The sequence below is a fragment of the Tupaia chinensis genome, unplaced genomic scaffold, assembly GCF_000334495.1.
Source record: "Tupaia chinensis unplaced genomic scaffold, TupChi_1.0 Scaffold141724_1, whole genome shotgun sequence".
NCBI lineage: Eukaryota > Metazoa > Chordata > Mammalia > Scandentia > Tupaiidae > Tupaia > Tupaia belangeri.
In genome coordinates, this window is record NW_006201581.1 from 210,416 (window position 1) to 225,756 (window position 15,341).

The following is a 15,341-nucleotide window of genomic DNA, read 5'->3' on the forward strand; positions in this document are numbered from 1 at the left end:
TGCGCTCGCCAGACAGACGGAGAGAGACAGAAAACAAGAAATCACCCCCCAGAGGGGATGGCCTCGCCACAATCCCTTCTCCTTCATTCTCCTCTTGGGATCTTTGGCATGCACACACACACACCTGGTGTGAGTTTTAAGCCACCAGGTCTGGGACTCGAACCGCGGTTGACTACATGGGAGTCCAGTGACATAGCCATTACACTAACTGCTGGTCCCAAGATTATTTTCAATAAATGCACTTTTATGATTTTCTTTCTCTAGCTCACTTTATTGTAAGAATACATAATACTTATAATTAAAAAATTTGTTAATCATTGTTTACATTATCATTAAGGTTAGGTTTTGAAAGAGTCAAAAGTTACATGCAGATTTTCAACTGCGTGTGTACAAAAAGGCAATGGGCAGGGTTCTGTGCCCCTAACTCCCATGTTGTTCAGGGTCAACTATATATGTTTCTTTACTAGGTTATTCTGTGTTTCTCCCATCTAAGTGCAAGCTCAATACGGGTGAGGCCATGTTTGATTTAAATCCCATTGCCACCAGTTCTTACCATGTTTTACTGCCATGCAGTACATATTTCCTTGCATTTTCTTTGAAAATACGCAAATAAATTACTTAGGGGGAAAAGTTCAACAATGTCAGTAACAGAGTCTATGAAGAAAAGACTAGGTGTTTTATCAAGGAAAAAGACTGACACTGGTACCTGCATAACTGCATTGAAGAAACATGTATTCCCCAAATTACTAAGTCCTTTCACAGTTATCTGGGAAGTAGAATTCATGGGTTGATTTTCTTTAGTCATGTTTTCCTTTTTTTCTTTCTCTTGTTCATTTTTACTCTCTTTTTCTAGTTTTTTATTTTCAAGTTCAATGTTCCCATTTTCTCTCTCTGCTTTAAAAAAAAAGAAGAAAAGATTTCACAAAATGTGTAATACAGCCATACCAAATGCAGAGTACTAGAATTTGAGATCTTTTAAACTACTGTCATTATCTGACACCTATTTGATTTTAAATGTTATCTAACCTTGTGAAATTAAGAGTATAAAATAATCAAGGAATGTGAACTTGAAATAAATTTTTAAGTGAATTCTGTGGGTCAAAAACCAACCTTGAAGTAAAGAACACACAGTTCTGGTACTGACAAAGATACTTGTGAGTGTAGCAATAAGGAACAAGCTTAAAGCAAATGCTGTATGACGGCCTAATTAATTTGATTACATGGACAAACTTTGACCATTAGAAGTCTTGCAAATACTTTACTTTTAAATCATCCCAGCAGACAGACTGAAATCTTGCTATTATAAAAGGGACCAAAGGATGTACGGTATAAAGCAGGTCTGTAAGTATGCACCAGCCAAGGTTACAGGAACAGGGCTTACTATACCTTAGGTGCAGACCTTTCAGCACATCTGAGTAGACCATTTCTAACATCCCTTCTAACACCTTACAACTGTGTATACTTTCATTAGGAATGAAAAATAGTCTCATGATATGAAATCAACCATAGCTAATATTACTTGAATGCAATGGTAGGTGATATAATAAATATATCTAACTATTTGCAGACACTTAAATCAACATTATAGTATATATTAAGAAACATTTTACCTGGTTTTGAAGCTGTAACACCAGCTTGCTTTCTAACGTAATCAACCACCTGACCCAATCGATTGGAACTACAATACTGGACCTCATCATCACATATATAACACCTGTGTTCCAAAAGATCACACACACAAAAAAATGACACACCAATAACAAAAAAATGGTGAGACAAATTACAATTCTTGGAACCCAAAGTATGCAACCACCAAATTATTCTGTTAAAGAAACTGAAACAAACAAACAAATAAAGGCTATGCTGGGACCAGCAGATGGTATAATGGCTATGTCGCTGGATTCCCATGTAGTCAACCACAGTTTGAGTCCCGGACTCTGTGACTTAAACTCTCGCCAGGTGCATGTACACACATGCCCAAGATCCTGAGAGGAAAATGGAGAAGGGATTGCAGCATGGCCATTCCCCCTAGGGAGTGATTTCTTGCTTTCTATCTCTCTGTCTCTTTCTGTCTTTCTGCTTTATTATTAACAAGTTAGTCAGAATATGGCTACATATAAATATTATGAAAGATTCTAAATATTGGAAACCAGCAGTTAGCATAATGGCTATGTTGCTGGACTCCCACGTAGTCGACCACGGTTCGCGTCCCGGACCTGGTGGCTTAAAACTCACGCCAGGCGCGTGTGCGTGAGTGCCCAAGATCCCGAGAGGAGAATGGAGGAGAAGGGATTGTGGCGTGACCATCCCCCCTGGGGGGTGATTTCTCGCTTTCTGTCTGTCTCTCTCTGTCTGGAGAGCGCATGCGCCCTATAGCGAAAACCTCTCCAAAAAAAAAAAATAGATTCTAAATATTTACTGGACCGGTTATAACATTAAATTTGAAAGCCTTTTCTTTTCTTTGTAAGAGAGATTTTTGCTATAGGGAACATGTGCTCGCCAGAGAGACGGAGAAACAGAAAGCGAGAAATCATCCCCACCCAGGGGGATGGCCATGCAGCAATTCCTTCTCTTACATTCTCCTCTTGAGATCTTGGGCATGCACACAAACATGCCCAGTGTGAGGTTTTTTTGTTTTTTGGGGTTTTTTGAAAGGTTTTTGCTATAGGGCATGTGTGCTCGCCAGAAAGAGAGAGGCAGAGAGTCAGAAAGCAAGAAATCACCCCCCGGGGGGATGGCCATGGTGCAATCCCTTCTCCTTCATTCTCCTCTCAGGATCTTGGACATGCACACACACACACATCTGGCATGAGTTTAAGCCACCAGTTCTGGGACTCAAACTGCGATCGACTACATGGGAGTCCAGCAACATAGCTACTGCACCACCTGCTGGTCCCCTGGTATGAGTTTTAAGTCACCAGACACTCCCACATGGTCGACCACAGTTTAAGTCCCAGACCTGGTGGCTTGCTTTCTCGCTTTATCTGTGTGTGTGTGTGTGTGTGTGTGTGTGTGTGTGTGTCTGGTCAAATTAAAATAAATAAATGAATAAATAAAATTTAAAAAAAAAATAATTTGCACTTAATAAGTACAGGAATTAAAACTCACCATACACTCCAGTTGTCCAAATTAAGAACCAGACAGTGAAGTTCTGATCTTGGTGTCTCATAGTGCTTCAAGGCATGCTGCTCCTGAGAGTTTCTGCCACAACCCTGATGGCCACATTTAAGACATAGCCAAATTGAAGGATTTTCTTCTACTACTTCTTCAGATTTATCTTTTATTTTATTGTCCGTCTTACAGTCTTGGCAAACATTCCATTCCACATTCATTAAAGCCTTTTTCAAATTACCTTGTTCCAATCCTTTTCTAATGTGTCTGCACATAGGTTCTGTCAGATCTGGTGCCTTGCTTTCTCGCTTTCCCTCTCCCTCTCTTTCTCTTTCTCTCTCATTCTGTCCCTCTCTGGTAAAATTAAAATAGATAGATAAACAAAGTTAAATAAAGTCATTTTATTTTTGAAGATGTTTTAGCTATAGGGTGTGTGCGCTCACCAGAAAGACAGAGAGACAGAGAGACAGAAAGATAGAAAGTGAGAAATCACCCCTCAGGGGAATGGCCACGCCACAATCCCTTTTCCTCCATTCTCCTCTCGGGATCTTGGGCACGCACATACACGCGCCTGGTGTGAGTTTAAGCCACTGAGTCCAGGACTCAAACCGTGCTTGACTACATGAGAGTCCAGTGACATAGCCATTATGTCAACTGCTGTTCCCTAAATAAAGTAATTCTTTAAAAACACACAAAAAAAATAAATTGAACTTTATTTTAATTTGACTAGAGAAGGATAGAGTGAGAGAGAGAGAAAGTGAGAAAGCAAGCCACCAGGTTTGGAACTCAAACTATGGTTGGCCATGTGGGAGTCCAGTGCCCTTAACATCATGCCACCTGCCAGCCCCAAAATTCTACCATTCTTACAATTTTAAAAATCTTAAGACTCTAGAAAGAATACGGATTTTGTTAAAACTGAAAATAATACTCTCTTCTCCAACTTGTGTATTCTTTTCTCAATTAAACCAAGTAAATGCAATCACTCATTTGTTCTGTATGAACTCCTTCTCAGCCTCCTAAATGGTTTACCTTCTGCCTCTTTCTTCACGCGCATTTCTTTTTTCCCATTTAATGTTCTTAAAACAAAACTTAACATACAATTCAAAATTTATGAAGTAGAACTAAACTCCTAATGAACAAAAGTGATACCCTCTGGTCCCACCTACCTTTCCAGCACTCACTCCCATATTCTCCTGTCCACGTATCAAGCTGCCAACTAAAAAAAGCTTAACACTTTAATGATTACACAATTTTATTCATTTTCTTGTATTTGTCCTAGAATCCTTTACCATCATTTCCGCCAAAATCACACTCACTCTTCAGAAACTTGCTCAAGAGCCACCTCCTCACAGAAGCTTATACTTATGTCCCCAGATGAGAATACGCTGTATCCTGGGTGGCATGGTGGTTAAAGCAGCTGGATCCCACATGGCCAAATACATGGTTTGAGTACGGGGCCCAGTGGCTTGAGTAACATGCCAAGCATGTGTGCATGTGTGGCCAAAATCCTGAAAGGAGAATAGGGAGGAACTGCAGCATAGCCATCGCCTCTAGGGGGTGCTTTCTCATTTTCCTCTCTCTTACTTTTTCTGTCCCTCTCCAACAAGCACACGTGCCCTATGGCAAAATTTTTAAAAAAAGGAAAAAGAAAGAAGAAAATACTATATCCTTCCTATATACAAAGTCATAGCATACCTGTTAAAATTTCCCAGTGATAGTCTTTATTACCTACTAAAGTTATTTTGAAAAGAATTACTTATTTAACTTTATTATTATTATTTAATTTGCTATAAGGCATGTGCAATCACTAGAGAGATAGAGAAACAGAAAAAGAAAGTGAGAAAGTGAGCTGCCAGGTCTGAGAGGCGAACCACAATTGGCCATGTAGGCGTCCAGTGCCTTAACCACCATGCTATCTGTTGACCCCTAACTCTGAAAGTTATTAATAGCTTTTATTCCCCTGGACTATAAATACTGAAGGCTCAACATAATTCATCTTTCTATTACTGAAAGATCTAACATGGGGAGGTGGTCAGTAAGTATTAATTGAATAACTAAATAGGAGATTTTCACCTAAATGATGTATAGGCTTATTAACAAAACAATAAGACCAGATTTTCTGACTCCAGCTAGTCAGATCATGGCTAAGAGATACAGCTTAACTATTCAACTGTCTCAACCAGGTTACTAACGCAGGTTACTAACCAGGTTACTATACTACAATAGTTGGTTCTGTTTCAACAGCAGCTAAATATGGTCTTTTAAGGAGAAATATATATCAGTGCTTCTAATCCTTTTACTATGATATCTAACATCAGTAGTTCAATTCATCCCACTGAATATTTAATTCCGAAAAAAATGAATTGAAATTTGACATTGATTTAGAAAATTGTAACATCATTTGAAATCATCTGAAATATAAGAATGAGGGAACCAGCACTTAGCATAATGGCTATGTCACTGGATTCCCACGTAGTCGAACGCGGTTCGCATCCCGGACCCAGTGGCTTAGAACTCATGCCAGGCGCGTGTGCGTACGTGCCCAAAATCCCAAGAGGAGAATGGAGGAGAAGGGACTGCAGCGTGACCATCCCCCCTGGGGGGTGATTTCTCGCTTTCTGTCTCTCTCTGTCGGTCTGGCGAGTGCACACGCCCTATAGCGAAAACCTCTCAAAAAAAAAAAAAAAAAAAAGAATGAGATGAGGGCCACCCAATGGTTAAGGTAGTTGGGTTCCACCTGGCTGACTGCACGTTCAAGTTCCGAACCCAGTGACTTGTAAAATATGTTGGGTACATGTGCGTGTGCACACCAAATCCCAAGAGAATGGAGAAGTGATTGAGGTGTGGCCATCCTCCCAGGGAGTACTTTCACACTTTTTCTCTCTTTCTCTGTGTGTCCCTTTCTCTCTGGCAAGAGCATGTGGCCCATAGCATAAAAAAAGAAAAAAAAAGAAAAGAAAAAAAAAAGATGAGGTGAGTTGTCTTATGACTTACCAGTTAACAGTACTAAAGGTATCTAGTGGAATGAAAATTAACAGTTAATATTGACACTATCTTACCTTCATGAATTAAAAAGGTAACAAATAACTACCAACAGATTGCAAAATGGTTACATCACTGGACTCGGCCAATTCCAGGCCCAGTAGCTTAAAACTGGTGCTGGGCTGGGCTCATGTGCTACGTGCCCAAAATCCCAAGAGGAGAATGGAGGAGAAAGGACTGTGGCATGGCCATCCCCACTAGGGAGGTAATTTCTTGCTTTCTGTCTCTCTGTCTTTCTTTGTCTCTCTGATAAGTACATACACTTTGTAGCAAAAATCTCTTTTAAAAAGTAACAAATAAAACATACAATAGAAAATGTACTTTGAAAATTTGAAATAGCAAAATATATTCTTGCTCACAATATGTATTTAAGAGGTTACAATAAGAGATTTTAATTAAAACATTAGAGTCAGCTGGTGGCATGGTGGTTAAGGTGGCTGGATCCTATTGGTCAGCTGTGTGCTTTGAGACCTGGAACCAGCAGCCTGAAAAACATATCCAGTGCATGTGCGTGCATGCTCAAACTCCTGCAATGAGGAGGAAACTGAAAAGAAGGAATTGTGGCACGACTATTCCCCCAGGTAGGTATTTTTGCCGTCCCTCCGTCTCTGTCTCCCCTGGCACGCGCAGGTGCCTCCTGGCAATTTATAAAAAGTCGAGCACAAATGAGTAATACATATTTTTCTAAAATACTTTTTTATTCGTCTGACCACTGTGAGATACCACTATATACCTGTCACAATGACTAAAAGTCGACTTTGTGGCAATACTAAATGCTGGCAAGGATGCACAGAAAGTGGATCATCATACACTGCTGGTAAGAATATAAAATGATATTGCTACTCTGGAAAAGTTTGGCAGCTTTCTTAAAAACTAAGCATTTGGGCCAGCCCACAATCTGGTAGTTACATGAGCTGGATTCCATATGGCAGACTGTGAAGTTCAAGCCCCAAACCAAACCCAGTGGCTTGAAAAACATGCCAGGTATAGGTGTATGCACGCCCCAAATCCCAAAAGGTGGAGAGATGGAGAAGAGACTTTGGAATGAGCATTCCCCATGGGGAGCACCTTCTTGCCACCCACCCTCTCCTGTGAGTGCACACTCCCTGCTACAAGTTAAAACAACAAAAGAACAAAAACTAAACATTCAATTACTGGTATCCAGCAGGTGCACTTTTAAACATTTATTCTAGTAAAATGAAATATTATGTTCACACAAAAACTTACTAATGTTCATAGCAGCTTTACTCCTAATTGCCAAAAAAATGGTGTCAGCCTAGATAGCTGAACAGTTAAATAGGCTGCAATAAATACATCTACATGGCTCGGCAATAAAAAAGAAAGCTTGATATATACATCTTGGATAAATCCTCAGGTGATTGAGATGAGAGAAAAAAGCCAATTCCAAAATGTTGCATACTATATGATTCCATTCATTCAACACTTCTGAAATGAAAGTCACATGGACAACCATGGGTAAACATGCTGAACCACCCTGGTGAGTGAGCCTAAGATCCTGACTAGCTCAAGGTCTGGGGAAGTGGATTGCAGTAGACAACACCCTGTCAAGAGTATTTCGCCCCCTCTCAATAAAATAAAAATTTTTTTTTAAAGGGAGGAGCCAACAGGTGGCATGGTGGTTAAGGGAGCTGGATTCCCACATAGCCAAATGCAGTTCAAGTTCCAAACCTGGTGGCTTGCTTTCTCATTCCCCCACCTACTCATTCCCACTCTGGTCAAATTAAAATAAAGTTAAATAATTCTTTTTTTATTCTTTTTTTAAAAAAAGAACAGATTAGTGATTGTTAGGAGTTAAAGAAAGGGATGGCAGTAGGGAGCAGGGTATGATTACAGACAGGTAACACAAATGATCCATGTGATATTGAAAGTATTCAGTGTCCTGACTGTGGTGGTGGACACACAAGCGACAGAAGTGTATAAAACATAATACACACATACAAATGGACAGACAGAAGTAAAACTGGGGCAATCCAACTGAGATTAGTGGATTATGTCAATGTTAACAACCTGGTTTTTATATTATACTAGTTTCATAAAATGTAACCACTGGGAGAAACTAGGCAAAGAATATAGTGATATTTCTATATTCCTTCTTAGAACTGCATGAGGGTTGGGACCAGCAGTTAGCGTAATGGCTATGTCGCTGGACCTCCACATAGTCAACTGCGGTTCGAGTCCCGGACCCGGTGGCTTAAACTCACGCCAGGCACATGTGCATGCATGCCCAAGATCCAGAGAGGAGAATGAAAGAGAAGGGATTGTGGCGTGGCCATCCCCCATGGGGGGTGATTTCTTGCTTTCTGTCCCTCTGTCTCTCTCTGTCTGGTGAGCACACACACTCTATAGCAAAAACCTCTCAAGAAAAAAAAAAAAAAAAAACTGCATGAGTGGGCCAGCAGATGGTGTAGTGGTTACATCACTGGAGTCTCACATGGCCAGCCTCGGTTCAAGTTCCAGATCCGGTGGCTTGAAAATCAGGCCGGGCGCATGGGCATTCATGCCCACGTTCCCAGGAGGAAAATGGAAAAGAAGGGACTATGATGTGGCGATCTCCCCTGGAAGGGGTGATTTCTCACTTTCCCTCCTACTGTCTGTCTGTCTCTCTCTCTCTCTCCCTCTCTCTCTCTGGTAAGCACACATCCCCTACCCTGGGTAACCCCCCCTCCCCCCAAGCAAAAATCTTAAAAAAAAAAAAAAAAAGAAAGAAAGAAAGAAAGAAGGAAATACATGAGAATCTACAATTATCTCAATAAAATTTTCACCTTGAAAAATATGGCTACCTACTGCCGCATCTTGAAGCTTCATATGAGGATGGCCAAGTAGCCCCATCTCCTAACATGTAAACTCAACTTGCTACCACTAAGAAAATGACCGAGAGGCTCCAACCTTTTGTACTATGGCCACTGTAAGCTGGTATAATACAAATGCTGTGATGGTCCAGTCAGATACTCCCTTAACCTTCAAGACCAATGTACACGTTCTCCCAGATGCTGAGAATGTGGCCCGCTGAAAGCTCATAGCCCAGTCCACTCAGTCCCAGAAATTACTTTCTATGTAAGGGAGCTGCCTTGCCTAAGATCTCCAAAAGCAGATCACATTCAATGACTGGTCTATGCTCAGATACAAAGACCTATGGCCTTGCTTCAATTCTGGACATTTCTGAAAGGTCACAGTTTACTGTGGGACTGGCTGGGTCCTATTGCAAAATCCTTTTCATTCAACTTTCCCCTCCACGTAATCCAGCTTGCCCTCACTCTCTGACTGGTTTGGTTGGTGGAAACACTCCTTGATAAACCAACTATTTGCAAATCTGTCTCAGAATCAGTTCCTAAGAGAACATGACCTACATCTGACCAAGGAACTGTTATCCTAGTCACCCATACTGTGTGTGCATGCCCAAGGTCCCGAGAGGAGAAGGGAGGAGAAGGGATTGCGGCAAATATCTTCTAAAATATGTACATCGTAATGGCTATGTCACTGGACTCCCATGTAGTCTACCGCGGTTTGAGTCCCAGACCTGGTGGCTTAAACTCACGCTGGGCGGGTGTGTGTGCATGCCCAAGGTCCCAAGAGGAGAAGGGAGGAGAAGGGATTGCGGCAAATATCTTCTAAAATATGTTCGAAGAGTTTTCTAAAATCTCATATTAATCAAAATCTAAGCATACCTGATGGCCACATTTAAGACATAGCCAAATTGAAGGATTTTCTTCTACTACTTCTTCAGATTTATCTTTTATTTTATTGTCCGTCTTACAGTCTTGGCAAACATTCTATTCCACATTCATTAAAGCCTTTTTCAAATTACCTTGTTCCAATCCTTTTCTAATGTGTCTGCACATAGGTTCTATTAAAACAAATAACAAAGAAGGAATATGAGGTCAAAAAATTTTTTTTCAGTTCATCTCAAAACTTACCTTTTATTCAAACTTCAAAAATGAATGTCTCTAAACAACCTGTGGAATAATCTGTAAACTTAAAATTTTGTTTGATATTTGAAATTTCTGAGATAATTATATGAGGAAAGTTTTGTACAAATTTGCAATTTTTTTGAAACCCTAAATATAATCACTAACCCTCTACAAATTCACTTCAATTTATGTGACCATTTTATCATAGTCCTTTATCATATTTATGACTGTCTTTCATATTAAAAGATTTGTACAGGACCAGCAGTTAGCGTAATGGCTATGTCGCTGGACTCCCATGTAGTCTACCGTGGTTCGAGTCCCAGACCTGGTGGCTTAAACTCATGCTGGGCGGGTGTGTGTGCATGCCCAAGGTCCCGAGAGGAGAAGGGAGGAGAAGGGATTGTGGCATGGCCATCCCCCCGGGGGGTGATTTCTCACTTTCTATCTTTCTGTCTGTCTTTCAGGCGAGCGCACCCTCCCTAAAGCAAAAACCTCTCCAAAAAAAAAAAGATTTGTAGAAGGGGATCCTTCATTTAGCCAATATATCAACTACAGGCCAGGCACTGTACCAAATGCCAGGAAACCTAAAAGTGACAAAGTCATAGCTCTTCTTTTTTGAGTAGCTCAAATCCTAGTAGAAGAGGCAGCTAAACACTCATGTACAAGACTCTCTAAAACATGCTACAGCAGCACGAGAAGGCTAAAGTCACCAGAAGTTTACAAGCCCAGCAGATGGCATAGTAGTTATGTTGCTTGACTCCCACATGGCTGAATGTGGTTCCAGTCTCAGACCTGGTGGCTTGAAACTCACACCGGGTGTGTGTGCATGCCCAAGTGGCCTGGCCATCCCTCCAGGGGAGTGATTTCTCATTATCCTTCTCACTGTCTCTGTCTCTACCAAATGCATGTGCACTAAGGCAAAAAATTCTCACATGAAAAAATAATAACTAATGTTTCATATGGGAGGTAGTATCTATATAGTCCTGGAAGATATTAACAGTAATAACAATTTCAAAATTGATTAAATGCTTCCCATGAGCTATGTTAAGTGTTCTGCAAACACGATTTCACTTAATTACAATTACCCTAGAAGGAAGACACTATTTCCAATGACAAATGTGCCCACAGTGCCCAGTCACATAACTACTGAATGGTTATTCCAGAATTTTAACTCGAGCCTGTAATACTTCATAGTTCACACTTTAAATCACAACCTCAGGGAGTGAATGGCAGTCTAAAAAGACCAATCCCAAGAAGAAAAGCATGTAAAGAGTGTATGCTATCTCCCCTAGTGGTGACATCATCTGGGTGTAAAATAAAACAAATGGACCTGACACTGAAAACCTTGCTAGACCCAGTTAAATAAAATTCTTTGCAAGCCACTCTGACAAGCTGGAGTTGTTCCAGGGACAAAGAAGGTTAAGAAACTAGTCAAGTAGCATAATTAGCTTTATGTCCAATGAACGTGCACCAAAATAAGAAATATAAATGCAAATGTGAAAAGAATCTTAGTAATAGTCAAAAAATATTAAAACTAAACTAAAAAAAAGAAGATAACCTTTTGCAAATACTAAATCAGCCATATATTTAGATATAATACTAACCAGTTTCAGCGGAAGTTTCTTTTTTTTGGAAGAGGTTTTTTTGCTATAGAGCATGTGCGCTCGCCAGACAGACAGAGAGAGAGAGACAGAAAGCAAGAAATCACCCCCCACGAGGGATGGCCACGCCACAATCCCTTCTCCTCTGTTGTCCTCTCGGGATCTTGGGCACGCACGCACACGCGCCCGGCGTGAGTTTTAAGCCACCGGGTCCAGGACACGAACCGCAGTTGACTACATGGGAGTCTAGCGACATAGCCATTACGCTAACTGCTGGTCCTACTGGAAGTTTCTTAATAAAAGTCTACTTTACTATACATCTAGGAGGCCTATGAATTAAAACATTTCTGGAATGAAATTTGGCAACAGAATCAAAAGTGCACTGAAATATTTATACCCTTTGATTCTGCAATTCTGCTTGTTTGATCTATACTAATAACTGGATGCACAGAGATTTAGTTACAAAGATGTCTACTATTATTTATTCATAACACTAAAGTTAAAGATTATCTAATGTGTATCAGTAGGGGATTAGCTAAATAATGAAATATAGACCCATAATTCTTTACATAAAGAATATACCACTGAAAATGTCGTAGACTAATAAATGACATATATCTATGACCATTAAATTAAAATGTACATTACATAACAATAATATACAGTTCTATCCCATTTATATACACTAAACTATTTATTCATTTAGGGATGTCGACATTACTTTGAAGATTCAATTAGTGAAATATACCTAAAGATTCAGAGGAATCATCATTTGGAACAGTTTTTCCCTTTGTCCGTTTCTTTCCCATGTTGGCACTTTACGGATTACTTACTGACACAAAATAACAATCTAGAAAACAAGAAAGAGTTAGCTTGATCAAAAAAAGTATGCTTTATACCTTACTAGGAGATAGTAATACAGTATAACTAAGCCACATATAATATTTTTCATGTCATATCACACTTTTTAATTACATATATTATCTAATTTTAACAAAAATTCTGAAGTAGGTAGAATGGATAGTATGAGCACTGTTTTTGATAGTCAGCAAACTATATTTTAGCAAAGTAAAGAGGTGTTCAATCAATGTGAAGGTCACAAGAGAATCTCAGTCTTCTCACACAAATCTTGAAGTCTCAGTAGTCAGTAGTGAGGGGACCAGCAATTAGCGTAATGGCTATGTCGCTGGACTCCCACGTAGTCGAGTGCAGTTCGCATCCCGGACCTGGTGGCTTAAAACTCACGCCGGGTGTGTGTGCGTGCATGCCCAAGATCCCAAGAGGAGAATGGAGGAGAAGGGATTGCGGCATGGCCATCCCCCATGGGGGGTGATTTCTCGCTTTCTGTCTCTCAATCTCTTTCTGTCTGTTTGGTGAGTGCACGTGCCCTATAGCAAAAACCTCTCCAAAAAGAAAAAAAGTAGTCAGTAGTGAGGAATTTGACGCCTCTCTGTGGAATAGCAGTGACACTTTTAATTTTGAGACTGATTTCCTTTCCTTATAAGCTGCATTTCTTAACTCTGCAGTTTATGTAAACTTATCTACCAAAAATTTAAAATAATTCTGAAAACGACCTCCTAAACAAAGTTAAAAAATTTGCAAAATAATCTCAAAACCAAATTAGTGATACTCTGGTCTACATTTCCACAGCAGGGTTTTCTATGGGTATTCACTAACTGAGAATTGATTACAACTGTATTATCAATGACTTATATTATTATATTACTACCGAAACTAGTTTGAAAAGTTCCAACTATTCTAGCTGCACATCCAAATATTTACCTCATTAGTCAGTAATTAAAAATTAGAAAACATAAAAAGTGCTGAAAATACATACAGATCTTTCTAAGTTTATATAATGTAAATGATTCTGCATTTCACAAGCATTAGAGTAACTTATTACTGCCAAGAACTCAGTTATTATACCTAAGATACTTATTAAAACTCTGATTCCATAAATGGAAAGTAGGTGGGAGGGGGATAACCACACTGTAATCTTTTCTCTTTGGGGATCCTGGGCACGCATGCACATGTGTCCAGTGTGTTTTTCAAACCACCAGGTCTGGAACGTGAGTGGAAGAGATGGCCCTGTAGGATCCTGCTGCCTTAACCTCCACACAATCTGCTGACCCTGTCTTTCATTTTATGGCACCAAAATAAATGCATACTTTAATTCCATTTTTTCCATGAATTTTTGATGTCCCCCTTGAGTCTAGAATCTAAAGTTCTAGGAGAAAGAAATGGTTTAAGGAATTATTTCTGAATTGTCTATATTCTCTAGCATAGTGTTAGTACATAGTAAGTCTTCAAAAAAAAAAATACTTCTTGCATTGAAATAGAAAAGGAGAATAGTACCTGAGTCATAAAAGATGATTACAAGGTGCAAAGGTAGGTACATAAGAATGAAGCAAACAAGTTCTGGTGAAAAAGAAAAAGGTGGAGAATTAAGAAATCAGAAACCTGCAGTAGTGAAGACATCACTAGTAAATCTGGTTTGAGGACTACAGTAGCTTAGATTCCAAAGGAAAACTTGAAAGACAAATTTTAATTGCTACAGGCAGAGGACAGAGGGGGTCACTTTAATGCTGTGTAAGGAGTTCCAGTAAATGCTGACAACTATAAAAGCAACTAATGAGCCACAGGCAAAGAGTGCCATGAGTGTCATCGGCTATAAAGCATCAGTAAGTCTACCAGATTTTTCAGGTGTGCCTACGAATGAGAATTGGCGTCTTAGCCAAATCACTCTTTTACAGGACTCCACACAAAACTTCAATCAAAACTATTGCTGACTCTCACATTAATCTAATTCCCTTTCTTTACTGCCTTCCCAGTCTTCTGCCTACCCGGTTCTTATTTAAAAAGTAAGCGTGTGGAAAAACTTGGTCAGCAGGTCTTAAACGTGGCTTTGGAGTTTTGCGTAGATCGCTCCTCTCCTAGGAGCCTTCAACTGGACAGGTGACAGAACCTACTTCTCCAACTAGCCACATGGACGCATCTGTAAATCCAGGTCCAGCTCCTAGGGCGCTCCCTGCCGCGCGCCACCAAACCACCGGTGCGGTGCCCTCCTCACCTCCCCAAACCCTCCCAGCCCTTCCCTTCCACTGCTCAGCATCCCAAGTGGGGAACCTCGAGATCCACCGGGTCGAGGACGGCGCCAGCACTGGCAACTCATTGGGCAGCTCCTGGAACTGACAGGACGTGCAGCCAATGAGAAGCAGGTACGAAAAAGAAGCCGGGTAACGTGCTCAAGGCGGAGGCCTTTGAGAAGAGAAGCAGGTTGGGGCAGAAAATTCGGGCTCTCAAATCGCAGTAAGTCCGGTGAGCGCAACTGCGGGTCAGGGACACCAGAACTCACCCACGGCGGCAGTGCCCATAGCTGCATCCCCTAATGAGCCTCTGGGCTGGACAGCAGCTCCGTCTTCCTCTCGATGACGAATAGCGAGCGACAGAGCCAAAGCCAGAGTGACCCCCTGGAAAGCAACGACTTCCGGAACGCAGCATTATGGGAAGTGACTGGGCTCCGGGGACCAGCGGATCTGACGCCGGTTTCTAGGCGCCTGAGAGCGCTCGACGCCCGAGTTCCGCGCAGACGCCTGGCGGGGTTTGCGTGTGCGGAGGGTTTCCACGCGTCCGAGTCCCTTAGCCGCGTCTGCAGGGT

At 40.8% G+C, this 15,341-nt stretch overlaps 1 protein-coding gene across 1 annotated transcript in view; it reads right to left on the reverse strand.

Moving 5' to 3' along the window:
• Positions 1 to 15,178, reverse strand: part of USP16 (ubiquitin specific peptidase 16) — a 35,266-nt gene extending 20,088 nt beyond the window's left edge. Inside the window, exons 1-5 of the mRNA XM_006163266.3 lie at positions 15,039 to 15,178; positions 12,432 to 12,533; positions 3,109 to 3,391; positions 1,611 to 1,714; positions 707 to 894 (exon numbers count right to left, since the gene is read on the reverse strand). Coding sequence (XP_006163328.1) covers positions 707 to 894; positions 1,611 to 1,714; positions 3,109 to 3,391; positions 12,432 to 12,492 — 636 coding nt within the window. The 5' untranslated portion in view covers positions 12,493 to 12,533; positions 15,039 to 15,178. The remainder of the gene's footprint in view (positions 1 to 706; positions 895 to 1,610; positions 1,715 to 3,108; positions 3,392 to 12,431; positions 12,534 to 15,038) is intronic.
• Positions 15,179 to 15,341: the final 163 nt, after the last annotated feature.